General features: G+C 41.2%; 1 protein-coding gene across 2 annotated transcripts in view; it reads right to left on the minus strand.

The window, feature by feature from the left end:
- Positions 1–14218, minus strand: part of DAB2 (DAB adaptor protein 2) — a 43849-nt gene that overhangs the window by 22637 nt on the left and 6994 nt on the right. For both annotated transcript variants that reach the window (XM_045021092.1, XM_045021090.1), the window contains exon 2: positions 626–823. In XM_045021092.1, coding sequence (XP_044877027.1) covers positions 626–719 — 94 coding nt within the window. In that variant the 5' untranslated portion in view covers positions 720–823. The remainder of the gene's footprint in view (positions 1–625; positions 824–14218) is intronic.

The following is a 14218-nucleotide window of genomic DNA, read 5'->3' on the forward strand; positions in this document are numbered from 1 at the left end:
CTAGGGATCAGTTTTCAGATATGTTGATCTTGCAACTCCTATAAAAAAGGGTGTGTGTGTGTATATATACACACACACACACAGACTTTGGTCATTGAGTTTGTTTTCCAATTGGGAGCACACTATTTAAAACCTTACAGGTGAAAGTGCAGAGGATTTAGATCTGTTGCTGGAGTCCTTGCTTCCTAGAATGGAGGCCATCTAGTTGACCATGACTCAAGCTTCTGGAATTTGGCAGAAGTTTTTTAGGCAATGGGTTTTAAGTCTGGTACTAAATGCAGTAGTTTTTTCAGAAGGAAAGGGTCATGGCCAAGAGTCAATAGCTTCCTAGAGATTAAGCTATCAGTGGCAGCTGTTAGATGCTCAGCACTATGGAAGTGAACCACTTAGCTGCATTAAGGATTCAAACGTGTTTTGAACATCTTGGCTAGTATTCGTTACCTACTCCCTCCCCCCTAGTCTAACAGCCAGTCCCTTGAGGGGTTATGCTAAAGTTCTGGACATGCATTCAGAGCAGTTGCTATTTGAAAGTGCCCTCAAGTGATCTTTTGAAGAAATTAGAGGGAGGATAAGAGTTGCAGCCTGCATAAGAGGTAGCTTAGTATTAGAGAGATGAATTGCTTACCCTTCTTTTTTTCCTTCTTTGAGGCAGGCGCTTTTGGTACTGCCTGCTGCTCAGGCTGGTTGTTGATATTAGTTGTTTCTACTTCATTAGACATTTTGAGATGGAGGCCAGCCTCAACTCCAGTAGCATTAAAGAATACGATACTCGCTGTGTTGTTGGTGTCCAAACAGTGATCAATAGGCAGGCATAATACTTCACCTTCAGGAAGGAAATTAAGTACTTTAGTTAAACTGCCAATATTCCATCTGGTTATTTCAAAATGTCACCAAATTAAGACTATAAAAAGTGTACATGCCATAGGTCCATTAGATACAGGCCAGTGAAGTTAGATCTCACATGAGTTGTAGTTACAGCTGTAGACCTTTCATGAAAGACATTAAGGCATCCCATCAAGTGACACTGATATTCACACTATGTTAGTAGCTGAAGTGCTTAGTTACAGGACATGATCAAGATCTAGCCACTATTTATTTGGTGTGCCAAGGAGGTCAAGATGTCAATTTCATACAATTGCTTCCCTGAGATGTTTTTGCTTTATCTGCTATACAGAAGTTGGTTTCTTGTCTGGCTAAACTGCCATTTTGATCAATTTCACTTAGCCTCTTATAAACAAAAGGACTAACTATTGCTAAATAAGTGAGCATTGTGCAATTGCACAATAGGGAGGGGGAAGAGGAAAGCTACTCTAAGTGCTTCAGATTCCACATAGGTGAATAAGTACAGCACTTGCAGTTTTGGAAAAAGTTGTGGCCTGAAGTAGATTGTATTCTCCCCTTGCTGAGATTTAAGCTTACCCACTGCTTCTCTCCTCCTCTACCCCAAGACTGATGCTCTAAATACCCATTTTTCTGCACAGATTTGTCCTTCTGTATGATAAGAACTCCTATCTCGACAACCTATAATGCAATAGACTCTAGACAGTCAGATCTGTCAAGACTTTAGGTTTAACATGTAGGGACTGATTTTGTGCAGAAATGCTCCATATGCTCTTCATTTCAGAGCCTCATGCCATGTGATGGCTGTTCATTAATACCAGATAAGTATAGTTCTCAAGTGGGTTATACAAGCAGGCCCATAATTTGTGGTCCTGTGCTGGTTGGGCCAAGAATGTGATGTAGTGGCCAGAGGCATCATTTTGCTAGTGTGAGGGGTATGTGCCCTTCATTTAGGGACCTTCTGAGGAGACCTTGTCCTTGAATGGCTTTTTGCCCACCCACTCAGCAAAAGTTCAGTAGGAGAGTCCTGTGCAGCAGGCAGTTCTACAAGTTTAATTTTGTCCATTTAATTAAGGGTAGTGTTACAAATATGAGTAAGCTGAAAGGAAATGCTACAATATAGTCTACTAAACCCCTTGTGTTTAGTGACAAAGTTATCCAAGTTACCTAGGCAAGCATTTGTGCACCATTAGATGGTGAAGAGTATTCAGAAATAATTATGTTCCCACATTTTAGTTGTCTTACAGCATAAATCCCTGGTACTTGGGTTGAGTTTTGAGTAAAACCAGTATGTTTTACAGTAGCAGCCCCTTCAAATGGTCTCCAAGGGTGCTGGAAAAATTGATAGTGGAGGTGCTGAGAGTTATTGACCCAAACTGTAAACCCTGTATATGATGGAAACACTTCAAGCCAGGGGATGTGGCAGCACCCCCAGTTCTATCACCTATGACTGTCTCATTTGATGAAAAAGCCATGAAGTAATTAGAGGATCTTCAAACTCTGCAGTCCTGATCAGGTTCTAAGTGGTTCCCTAATTTAGTTTAAGAGACACAAAGTAACTGTTTAGTAACAATGTATTTTAGCTTCTAAGTTCAGAGGTAGTCAATAGGTGAACTGCAGGCCAAATCTGGACCACCAGATGCTTTTGAACAGAAAAAAATCTTAATCATGTTTTAATTTTCTCTGGAGTCTGGACCTTGACTGTACCTTGCTCAAGAAATTTGGGCCTTGACAAAAAAAGGTACTACCCTGATCTAGTATTTCCAGATCTGCACAGGCAAAGCATCAGATAAATGCAACTTTACCTGGCAAAACTGGATTTCAAAATATGCAAGACATCCACAATGAGACAGTATTTAAAGAATTTAAAAAAAAGAAATCAGCCATCTGAAGTAAGATGAAGTAGTCAGGAAATAGAAATAGGCTTCCAGGGGAAAAATAAAACAGACTTAAAAGTAAGCTACATTGTCACACTGATTACATCAGACAAATGTTACAGTTACAAGCCAATATCCCTTAGCATAAGGTTTCCTTATGAAAAAGTTTTAAAGGTTCTGTCTGAGTCACTAATTTAGTTTGGTGTTCCCTATAGCACTGAAGAGGAGCTACACCAACTCTAATGCCTTCCCTATCACAAGACAAATCAGTTACTAGTTTAATAAAAATTAAACTAAGTCCTATGAGTAAGTTGATAGCGGACTTACAGTGCAGCTGGGGTGGGATGAATATGTAGCTCTTCAGTTTCTATTTCTTGAATTTCAAATGACAAGAAATTTGATTAATTGTGAAATTCCTAAAGTGAACCCATTAAGTGGCTCTTTGGTGTAGGCTGCCTTGAGTCAATAAGGGTGTCTCCTCTAAATACTGGCAGTCTTGGGAAATGTACATGTTCAAGATTTTATATTACTTCCCTCAGATACAGCTGTTCTGCTGGGTAATATTGCAACCTCTTCTAGGAGGTTATCTAGTCAAGTGGAAGCTGCAGTGTTGGTTGAGTATTGCACCTAAAACTAAGGCTATTGAAAGATTGGAGCAAAGTTATCCAGAGACCAGTTTGGAAGAGAATTTCCTTGAAAGCTGCTGTTCCTTCCTCACTCTAATCAAAAGGCTAGTCAGTGTTCAGGCCACCATCCTCCACCTGATTAAGTCAGTCCCCTAAAAGGGGCAGCCAATCTAGCATAGGAGCAGTCAAACCAGTCACTGGAGATCAAGAAGTTAAGTTGGAAACTCTAAAAGCTCATCTGCCTTCACTGAGGCAAGACAGTCAGTGATAGCTGCTAAAGGTGTCTGATTCTGCATGATCAGAAAGCTGACCAAGGCAGGAATAAGTCTTATGTAGTCTGCTCCCCCTGCTTCCAAGATCATTTCTGGAATTTTTGCCAACAGTTGCCCTTTTCCCCCACAAGAAGTATCCAGTTTTGAGTCTAGAAAATTTAGTTTGTTACAGTACAAAAATAAATTCTGGTTTGGAGGTTTGACTGATGCCTCCAAAACCAACATGAAGTTCTGCTGCTTATTAGTCTTGCACTTAGAGTTGGGTGTTGAACTTTCTGCACAAGTTTGTGCACTTCAACTGCAGTTAAATGTGAGGACCCAGAATGTTGTTCACTTGGCTTCCAATAAGCAGCCTAGAACATGTTCCAAAATGATCAAGCCATCGAAAAAGACCATGAGTCCTAAATCTGGTATTAATACCTATGTGTCTAGTCATGGCTAGGTAAAGCTTTTATATAGGTAGTGAGCAAGATTTTGGACTGCTCAGGAGTTTTGAACATTTATGCTGGATGTTACCCTTGGGAAAAAAATTCTTGGAATTAACACTGCTGGGCTTTTAGTTTACAAGAGATTTTCCTTAGCTAGACTATTTCTTGGTGGGAAACTAAACTCTGAAGGCGACAGTACCTGCCACTATATACAAATTTTAAACTTGTTGCCATATAGGTGAGCTCATTGTAACAGACAGACTAAAACTTTAAGGCCAAAAGGGACCCATCGTGATCTAACCTGACCTTCTCCACATTGCAGGCCACAGAACCTCACACACCCACTCCTGTAATAGACAACCTCTGGCTGTGTTATTGAAGTCCTCAAATCAGAATTTAAAGACTTAAAGTTACAGAAAAGCTACCACTCAGTTTAAACCCACAAGTTAACTGTGCCTCATGCTGCAGAGGAAAGTGAATAAACTGAGTCTCTGCCAATCTGATCTGGGGGAACCTCAAGTAGAGTCTATACCAAAAAGTTGATTCCAGATGAAGTCTAGGGTCAATTACAACACTTAATGCATATTGGTCTCCAAGATTTAATCTCAGCCCATTTAGAGATTTACTCTTCTGTTCAATTTAAAGCAGATGCCTCTAGTGTAACTTTGTATGCATGGATATGTAATAAGCATATTATGATCTAAGAAACATACAAATAGCTATTGTTTTAGCTACACAATCTCTTCACTAATTTTGACTAGCTCAGATTCACAAGTTGCATTAAATTGATCCTATAGTTTACAGACTAGAGCAAAAAGCTGGTTTATAAACTCCCTAAACTTTGAGCACTAGCAGCTGTATTTTATAGTCATAGCCAGTAGATCAGCTAGGCCTATGATAAAGTACTTGTCTGTTGCAAAGATTTCTGGAGGTCTTGATTCACATGTACAGCTATGTGAAACTTAGAGGAAATTAAAGTTTTTCTAATGCTAAGGTTTCAGCTCTTTGTATATTCCTTAAAAGCCGATTCATTATGACTATTGGTGTCACCACTACAAGCAGTGGTGTTTAAATGGTCTTTCAGCCCAGAGCATCTTTGAGGCTTGGGGAGAAGTAGTGTCACCATTCCTCCATTAGCACAGCATGATAATTTTCCTGAATGTTGTCCCACCATCTAATCACAGGTCTGCCTCTAGATTAACCTGACTTGGTTTGTGCTTCCCTTTTCTTTGGCATCTTCTCTATTTATCTTCTAGAGAGTCCTACCAATGGCTACAACTGGAAAAATTACAATCTTATACCCTGATTTAACACCTTACTCTAAATTCATTGGTCTTTATTCTACTTTATATCTGCCATCTTTCAAAGCACTCATTCCATTCAGCCTTCTAATGTAACTACTTCCAGACTTCTGTCTATTACTGTTGGTACATCGGGTTGATAAGTTTTGTAAGGTCTTTATTGTCCATCATTTTGTCAATGTTATGAAGCACTTGCAGCTAAGTCACATCTCCCTTTAACCTCATTCTTGGTGGAACCATCAGATGAAGCTGTCTAGAAACAAAATTCTACTTGTTCTATGACTTCACTGCTGCATTTGAACCCTATTGTCCCTCCCCCGCCCGATAAACACCAAGATGACAAAGTTGTTACAAGTCCCAGTTGACTACACTGGTTTTCCTAAGGTAGCGAGGAGAATCATGATTTGAGTGCATGCCCATTGTACTAGATCTGCATAAGCACCTTATCTTTGACACTAGCTCTAGAGTTAACTCTCCAACAGGTGCTCAGTTATCATTTGGAGCTCTTTTGCACCTTTTCTAGTCCTTAGAAAGTAGTAAGGTACTGCAGTACTGAATCACTGCCACAGTCTAGTTAATGCTCACCTGTTCATACATCCAAGATCATGTTACCCCTGCCCCCACCCCCAAGTTGCTTGTCCTTTTATTACCCCCCCTTCCCCATGCTTATGGGAAGGAGTTCTGAAAGTCCCCATCCAGTAGGTATGGGGACCATTTTAATACAAACAAATGCATGGCTTTTATGGTAAAATCATGTTACCAGGTGATCCAGATTGCCAGGGCATTCTGACCACCTTTATTTTCTGCAAATTTTATATTTACTTCTAGATCATTGATCTAAAGATTGATTAAACCCAGTAGTGATCCCTATGGATCCCTACTAGTTACACACCCATCTGATTGGATTCCCTATTGACAACTGCTTTAAGAACTGGTTAACTGACCTCTCAATTTAAGCTGGGCTTATATTAACTGTTCTCAATAAGTAGGTTGAGACAGGGAGGCAGCAACCAAAGGAGATGAAGTACTATTTTGATGAGCAAATGGACAACTGCTCTCCTTAGAAAGCCAAGATATGCCAGAGTGAGGCCCCACTGAAAAATGGTCCACCAAAGACAAGTGATTATGCTCTGGAGATTTGTTCCTACACAGTTTATATACCCAAGGATTGAAGCTGCCTTCTCTTACTCAGGCCTTTTCTTGCCATTGCAGGTATGTGCTCCCCCACTGATAGAAGTGTACATTTCCCCACCCCTTTTGGAAGTTTATGCACCAGTTTAGGTTCTAAGGAGTTTCTTTAGAGTATTCCTAAGGCTTGGATGGGAAAGACTGGACCCATTTTCACTGTGGAAGTCTGTTTTTGCCTACAGAGGGGTTGTCCAGTTTCTAACCAGATTGTCCAAAGCCAATAGCAAATGCACACTGTACAAAGCTTCCACTGAAGACTTATGAATCTGAGAATGAGCCAGGTTTGCAGGTTGCACTTTGAGCCAGAGGGCTATTTCAAACCTATGTGTTGGCTTGTTGTATCCCTGTCCTGGAACAGATGTTTGGAACAGAAGTGTGGTGTGCCAGTATTTTACTCCAGAATGTGGTCCTTCAGATTTTACTACAAAAAGCAATACATTTGATGCACAGTTAAACAGTTTGGAAGTCATTTACCATGCCATGGCAAGCACTCACTCATCTAGCTAGGAGACCCAGTCGGTCATTTTTTCTGCTGAGCCAGATGTTCAGGAATGTGCAAAGGTTATACTATTGCAAAGTTAATCTTTTAGTGAGTTGGGCTTCACTCTTTAAGAAGAGTCTCAAGAGTAGCTCAAAAGAGCACCATATTTAGTTTATGGAATTTCACTGAACTGTTATAGTTAATGGTCTGAGGAGACCTTGTGCTGTACATGTACTCCCAGACTATTGCCTCACCTAACCACTTTATGATTTGTTCATTGCATTATTGCTAGATTATTAGGGTTGGAAGGGACCTCAGAAATTAGTCCAACCCCCTGCTCAAAGCAGGACTAATCCCCAAATGGCCCCCTCAAGGATTGAACTCACAATCCTGGGTTTAGCAGGCCAATGCTCAAATCACTGAGCTATCCCTCCCCCCCCCATTCCTTTTTTTTAAATGTTTCCAGCAGTAAAGGGTATTTTAAGTAGGTGACCACCTTTTCAGAAGTGGGATACATGCTGGATCTCCTTCTCTCCCCCAACCCCCAGGCCCTGCAGAGGCCACAAACCAGAGCTGAACCATGGTAAGAGCTGCTCAGGGACCCCAGGCTGCTGTGGGGAGCCCTGGACCCTCCACCTGCCCAGGGCAGGGTGCCAGAGAGCAGTCCCACCATATTCCCCCTCCCACAAGGCATGCCACCCAGGGAGCCCCAATTACCACAACCCAGCTCCGGCTTGGCCAGGGGGTGGGAGTGGCTGAGGCTGACCCCAGTCTCTCCCTCCCCCCTAGGAAGAGGCTGGCCCCACCTGAGCTTCAGGCAGGTGCAAAGCAGAGCTGTGGAGAATCTAGGACAAATGCTGTCCTGAGTGCTTCAGCCCAGGACTTGAACTCCTCATTTTGGGACTCCTGCCCAAATTGGGACAGGTGGTCACCCTAATTTTAACTTAGGGTTTCTAGGAGGTAGTTCAGGTTAAGATATTACCCAAGTAAAGTGTGCCTTAACTGAGCCAAGGGTGCTTGCCATTTTCAGAATGAGCTAGTTCAGAAGCTATACATGCCTAGCCAGAAATAGGAAGGAGATGTAGATAGAGGAACTTTGTCTTGAAGATGTGCATCACACTGCCTTTCCCCTCTTCACATTCCTCTTGAAGGAAGGGTCTGATGTTCCCAAGTAGTCCCTGCACTCTTAACAGAAGCTGAAGACTTACTGGGTAATCCAGCCAGGTGTAATCAGTTGGGCCAGCTAGTGGTTCTAGTGTTCTCAGGTGTTCTCTAGCCCAGGGAGAACAATGTTGATTATTAAGATCAGCAGGTGAGCTGCACTGTTTTACTACTGTTGTGCAGGACACATTCAACCTAGTTCTCTTGAAATTCCTACTCCAGTTTAAAGCCAGGTCAGAGACCAGTGAGAACCTAGGCAGACCAAGGCTAAGTAGAAGTCAACATATTGCCAAGTTAGAAAGTCAAATAGCAACCGCTATTTTAGTTTGCGTTGGCAACCACTTTGTATATAACTGAGTAAGTCTTTAGTTGCTACACTGTTATGCAGTGCCACAAAAGCAGTATTGACAGGTGAGTACTTATCCAAAAGCTCTTTGCAACAGGATAGAGGAGATGCCTTGACATAATTGAACTAATGGCATCCGCTAGTGACAGCTCTGGATAAATCAGCAGCTAGGGCATGACAAGCCATTCAACCCAAGAGCCATGACTTAGCCACCAATTGGTTACATACAGGGCAAATAACTTTTCAGATGGGTCTGAAGCTTTCAGGTAAAGACCATCAGTCTTTGGAAGCAGCAAGTGCTTAAGACTCAGGGGATGAAGTAATGCACAGTTAATCCCATTTAACTGGCTGTTGATTGCCTGCCTAGACCACTCTACTATACATACAACATAGAAGTCCATCTTGCTTGGAAAGCTGCACAAAAATCAGGTGGCTTTGTGTTAGGTGCATGCAGTATTTTATTCCACTGTTGATGCTAGAGTCTTCCACAAAGCAAGTAGAAGATCTGGAAACTTTTTTACTGATTGCCATGGAAAAAAAAGACCACACAGCAGCTAACACTTTGAAAGCCAAGACCAGATCACCTTTCAAGATCTGCTCTTGCTTTACCACTCAAACGATACAGGGCAGGTGCACACAACTAGACATGGCAACTTCATATGATGTTCTGTTTATGCCATCTAATCCAGGAGTATGATTGGTTCTGGGAAAGAACTCAAAATTTGCACCTTCAGCATATGTATACAGAACACATTGCACTGACTGTATATTAGTTGCCAGCCCTTTATGAAGCTTTGTCTACAATAGCACTGAAAGAGGGCCACATTTTGTATACATTTCCTCTTCTGCCCCCATTCCTTTAGCTATTGGAATCTAAAGCCTTTCAAATGTGACTTCTAGTCCTTTAATTTTAGGCTTCTTGAATTTAAAGAAGCATTATTTCAGGGAATGTGTTTGTATTATTCATTGTGCCAGTTTCTCATGCTTCTTTCAATTAAAAGCTTAAAAATACTAATTGAAAGAGGAAGCAGCAAGTAATAACTTCAACTGAGTTATTGGAGAGTTAGAAAAAGTTGGAATATGCTACCCCTCAGACACTTGAGAAGTTTGGCCCTCATACTCCTGAATTTTACACTAGTGTAAGGGAGGGTAGAGTTTAGCCCTAAGCAGCTATGGTCAGAAGTTGTTCCACTAGGTGGAACATTCAGACTCATAAGGTATAGTCTAGAGGACATACTATTGCATTAAGAACCACACCTATTAGTAGTTTTAGGAATCTCTAGAAAGCTCAAAGTGAGGTTCCTTAATTTGAGATTCCTATTTTGATGCTTCTACTTCTGGTGTAATACTGAGGGTATGTCTACACTACCCACTGGATCAGCAGGTAGCGATTGATCTATCAGGGATTGATTATTGCATCTAAACTAGATAAAAATCAATCCCCAATTGCTCTCCCATAGACTGCTGAACTCCAGCTCAGGGAGAGGCGGAAGCAAAGTTGATGGAGGAGCAGTGGCTGTCACTTCACATCCTCGCAGCACGGGATCAAGTGATTCTAAGTCAATCTAAGATACACAACTTCAGCACACTATTCTCACAGCTGAAGTTGTGCATCTTAGATTGCTCCCCCACAGTGTGGACCAGGCCTGAGATCAGTCTCAGTTAATACCACTACTGATTCTATTTCAGAACTTGCCTAGCACTCCTCTGTCAGGATGTATTTAGTGCTGGACCATGCATAAGGAGTGAGAGCATTCAGCATGCACATATGGCATGGGGGGAGGGAGAAGAGTAGTACTGCACCTCACATAGCAGGCATGTTTGTTGATAAGAAACCTCCTAGTAAGAGGTGTCCCATGCAGCCATCTACCTCAAGGCAGGAAATCCTGCTGAGATTTCAGAGTAGTTCAAGGAAATCTAGGTATTTCAGACCAAGATTGGGCATGGGCAACCCCATGCCCAAACTAGTATGTTTCTTACATGCCTGTGGGAGGCTGTGTTTTAACTCAAGCATTTTAGTGGTGCTCATCCACCTGATAGTTAGATTAGTTTTACCATGTGCCTCATAGAAGTTAGACCTGTAGCAAGGCAGGCAGACTCTTGAAAGGCTAAGATATTCCAAGAAATCATTGGATAAGAAATACAGGTGGTTAAGAACCATTTCAAACAGTTTGTTTCCTCAGAAGTTTCTAGGCTCTGTATAGCAGCTTTAACAGGTTTTGTATTTTAGGATTGTGGCCAATAAGCTACAGTACTCTAGGATGGCACTGTGTTTCAAATAGTTGTGCAATTAGATTTTGAAAACCTCAATTATGGACATAACAGCATCCATCTTCATAGCTTGTGCTGCTATTTGGAAACTGAAGTAATGAGAGACAACTATGTTAAGCAGAGAATTTGCCTGCCATTTATCAAAACGGAAATAGTTCCATTTCTGGCCCTGCATCAAGGACCATGTGAGTTAAATTGTGTGGAGAGAGGAAAAAAATTGGGGGAAAAATATGGAGAGGCCAGAGAAAAAAAAAGACAGTAAAGTAAACATCTCTGCTAGACTGCCTAGTACTTTGTCCTCTTCACAGCATGTGCTTCTTCATTGTCCCTTGGTACTGCAAGTGCTTGATATAGCTAAAAGAGTTATTGCACATAAATATTAACCTTGAATTGGAACCCAGGAGGACAAGTGAGGACAGGAAAGCAAGGCTTTATTGCTGACTCCAACATATCCTGTTGGGAATAAGGGAAGTTGCCAGAACTGCTGCAATAATTTAAGTACTAGGAACATAGTTTTGTAAGGCAGTGTTTTCTCCCAAACTGTTAGTCATTTGAATTCCTAGTAGTTTAGAAAGCTTGTATTTTTGTACTCTGCTTCAGCTCTTACTAAGCGAGTCTGGAGCAGACAGGCACTACAACCCAATCGTCAGGAACACTATTGACAGCAGCTGCATAGAGATACCATTAAATCTTTTTGCCAAAAGGACATCTTTAGTCTATTATACAGCTATTGGATGATAGTGTCAGTTTCCAGTGGCACATGAAGAAATCTATTTTTAAGAGAAGCTGCAGTTTGCCTGGCAGCTCTTCCTATATTAAAAAAATCTGAGCCCTCTACCTACAAGTGGGTTAATTTACTAAATAAAAAGTTAGTGGAATTAGATGAAACAGGGTAGAGAGAAACATGCTGCTCTCATGAGAGATTCTGAAATCGTTGATACTATCAGGACATTAATACTTGGGGCAGCTTCTGCTATACAATGCACATTCATGTATATCCCTGTGTGGCTTGAACGACAATTATGCACATAAATCTCTGGACTGGATGCTAATGTTGCACATTTTTCTGTTTAAACACTGTTGCATTGGCAATGCACTGAATAACCTTGAAAGGCACTCTGCAAGCATTAGTGAATTAGAAAAATGAATGCACTACTCAGACATCTGCCTTTTGAACAGTGTCTTTCATGCACATCTGGAAAGTTGAAGTGCTATATTGGAAGTGTTTTGCTTCATTATTAAGGCACCCAAAATGCTAGAGCACGGTGTGCTTTGAGTGGACAAGGGCATCAAGTTTACACTTTAAATTGAATGAATCTACTGAAGTGCAACAGCTTAGATTGTGAGTAAGATCAGAAAGTGGTACCACAGTCAGCCAGCCAGCCAGCAGTCTAACAGACATGGGGGTAGAGCCTAATCTGAGACCCTAGTTGGGCTAGCCTCCTCAGGGGCCTCACTACAGATCACTTCAAGTGTATGAACTGTGAAGTTAGGTAAATTGGTAATCCCCTTTCTGACTCATTTTAGAGAAATTTAAATGAATTCACATTTCTTAATTTAGTGTCCCAATGACATTATGGGGTTAGAGTACAGATACAGCAGGCTTTAGAAGAAGCCGACTCCTGTAGCATTTCCCTTTACTAAGGGGAATACTTTACACCACACTGCATTTTTGGCAATACATGTTTGTCTCTTGCCTACACCTAGGAATGGAGAGGCAGTTTGGATGAGACTGACCCAGAGCTGTGTCATTTCTACCAGCTGTAATTTGGTGAACTGTTTTTCACATCTGGTTCTAGTGGAATATATAGAAAGACTCAAGCAACCAAAATCCAGATGGAAACCGAGTCTTGATGGTGGCCAATGGGCACCTTGCCTTTTAAAGCATTATTAAAGCTAATGTTTAAAATTATAGGACACAGGTTGAGAAGTGTCTTTACATCTGGGTATAGTGCTTAGATTATCCACAAATACAAAAAAGTTTAAAAACTCATATGATATATACTGCCATTTATTCAGTTCACTTATCTGAAAGTTGAGACAATAGTACTTCTGATAAGTTTTGTCTCCCTGTCATTTAAATGAGCTACTGTCAGTCAGTCCTGTTCAGGGTTTATGCCTATCTCAAAGGTGTGACCCTTGTCATAAGGATACAGGCCTGCCTCTGTAGGCTATTCTTTGCCAACAGCTATAGTTCCCATGGTTGGTTTATTGTGGGATGTGTTTTAGAAAGTACTGGGTAGTGCCCTCCCCTGCCACTGTGCTGGACTCAAGTATTGCTTCCAGTGTCAGCAGTACTGAATTGCTATGAAGAGCTAGTGATGGGGAGCCTGTTCCCTGGACATCTGCTTTCAAGTCTTATATTACTGAAGTTTTTGGTTGCTAAACTTCAGAGAAAGGGTTGTGAAGCCAGTGACCAAATCATGGTGGCTACAGGGGTTAATTTTTGACAGATCAATGTACTCCAAGGTCTTAGTACAGGCAACAAGTCATTTCAGTGACCCACCATCCAAATGCCTTTCCCATATCAGCCTAGTTTACAGCTGTTGCTCCATCAACTGATCAGGACAGTCTGTTCTTGTGATTATCATCCCACCAGTTTTCTGGTCTTTACTTAGCATTTGATTTTAAGAATCCAGGAAGTACAAGAACATGCTTCATCAGCGTTTACATAATTTCAGGTTGTTTTTAAACTAGAGCCAGGCATCTGTTGCCTACTCATCTAACAGTTCTCCAAATGAACTTGCTGTTCAGTAGTTTAAAGAATTTTGACATATTACAAATCTGTTCTCAAACATGTACAAATTCCTTAGAATGTCACATGTTTAGAATTGGTTGGAAGAGATTCAATAGCCAGCTTTCTATGGGAACAGCTTTGGCCAGCTTCTAATATTGGTTTATAACTCCATGATAAGCACACCCAAATCTTTGTACTAGTTCCTAACAGACCTGGTCACCAACTCTAGAAGATACAGCAGCTAGAAGTTGGAACAGCATTCTGCTTACTAGCAGTTTACTTTGTTCTTAGCAGCACCCAGGATTTTACTGCAAGTCATACCAATGACTTATTCAAATATGAATAACTGGAAGCAATTTGCCAGATTCTACCCCAGGCTTATCTGCACAATGCCCTTATCCCATCTGACGCTAATTGAGTGAAGGGCAAAATGGCTCAGTGGCTATTGCAGTTCTGGGTCATTTAAATAGAGGTGACCAAGGTAGATATTTTCAGTTTGTATTAAGCTTTAGACAAGAGAGTTTCTCAAGATCCAGAAGTTGGAAGCTAGAGTTTCTCCTCTGTATGGAATTCTTACAATCCTATAAGCCGCTTTTAATATGTGGCTTCAATGGTCCTAAACAGTCTCATAAGACCATGTAGTTTCTGAAGTGTATAGATGTTTGTTGCTTTAAGCCTCGACTGTCAGTC

This window comes from Mauremys mutica, chromosome 6, assembly GCF_020497125.1.
Source record: "Mauremys mutica isolate MM-2020 ecotype Southern chromosome 6, ASM2049712v1, whole genome shotgun sequence".
NCBI lineage: Eukaryota > Metazoa > Chordata > Testudines > Geoemydidae > Mauremys > Mauremys mutica.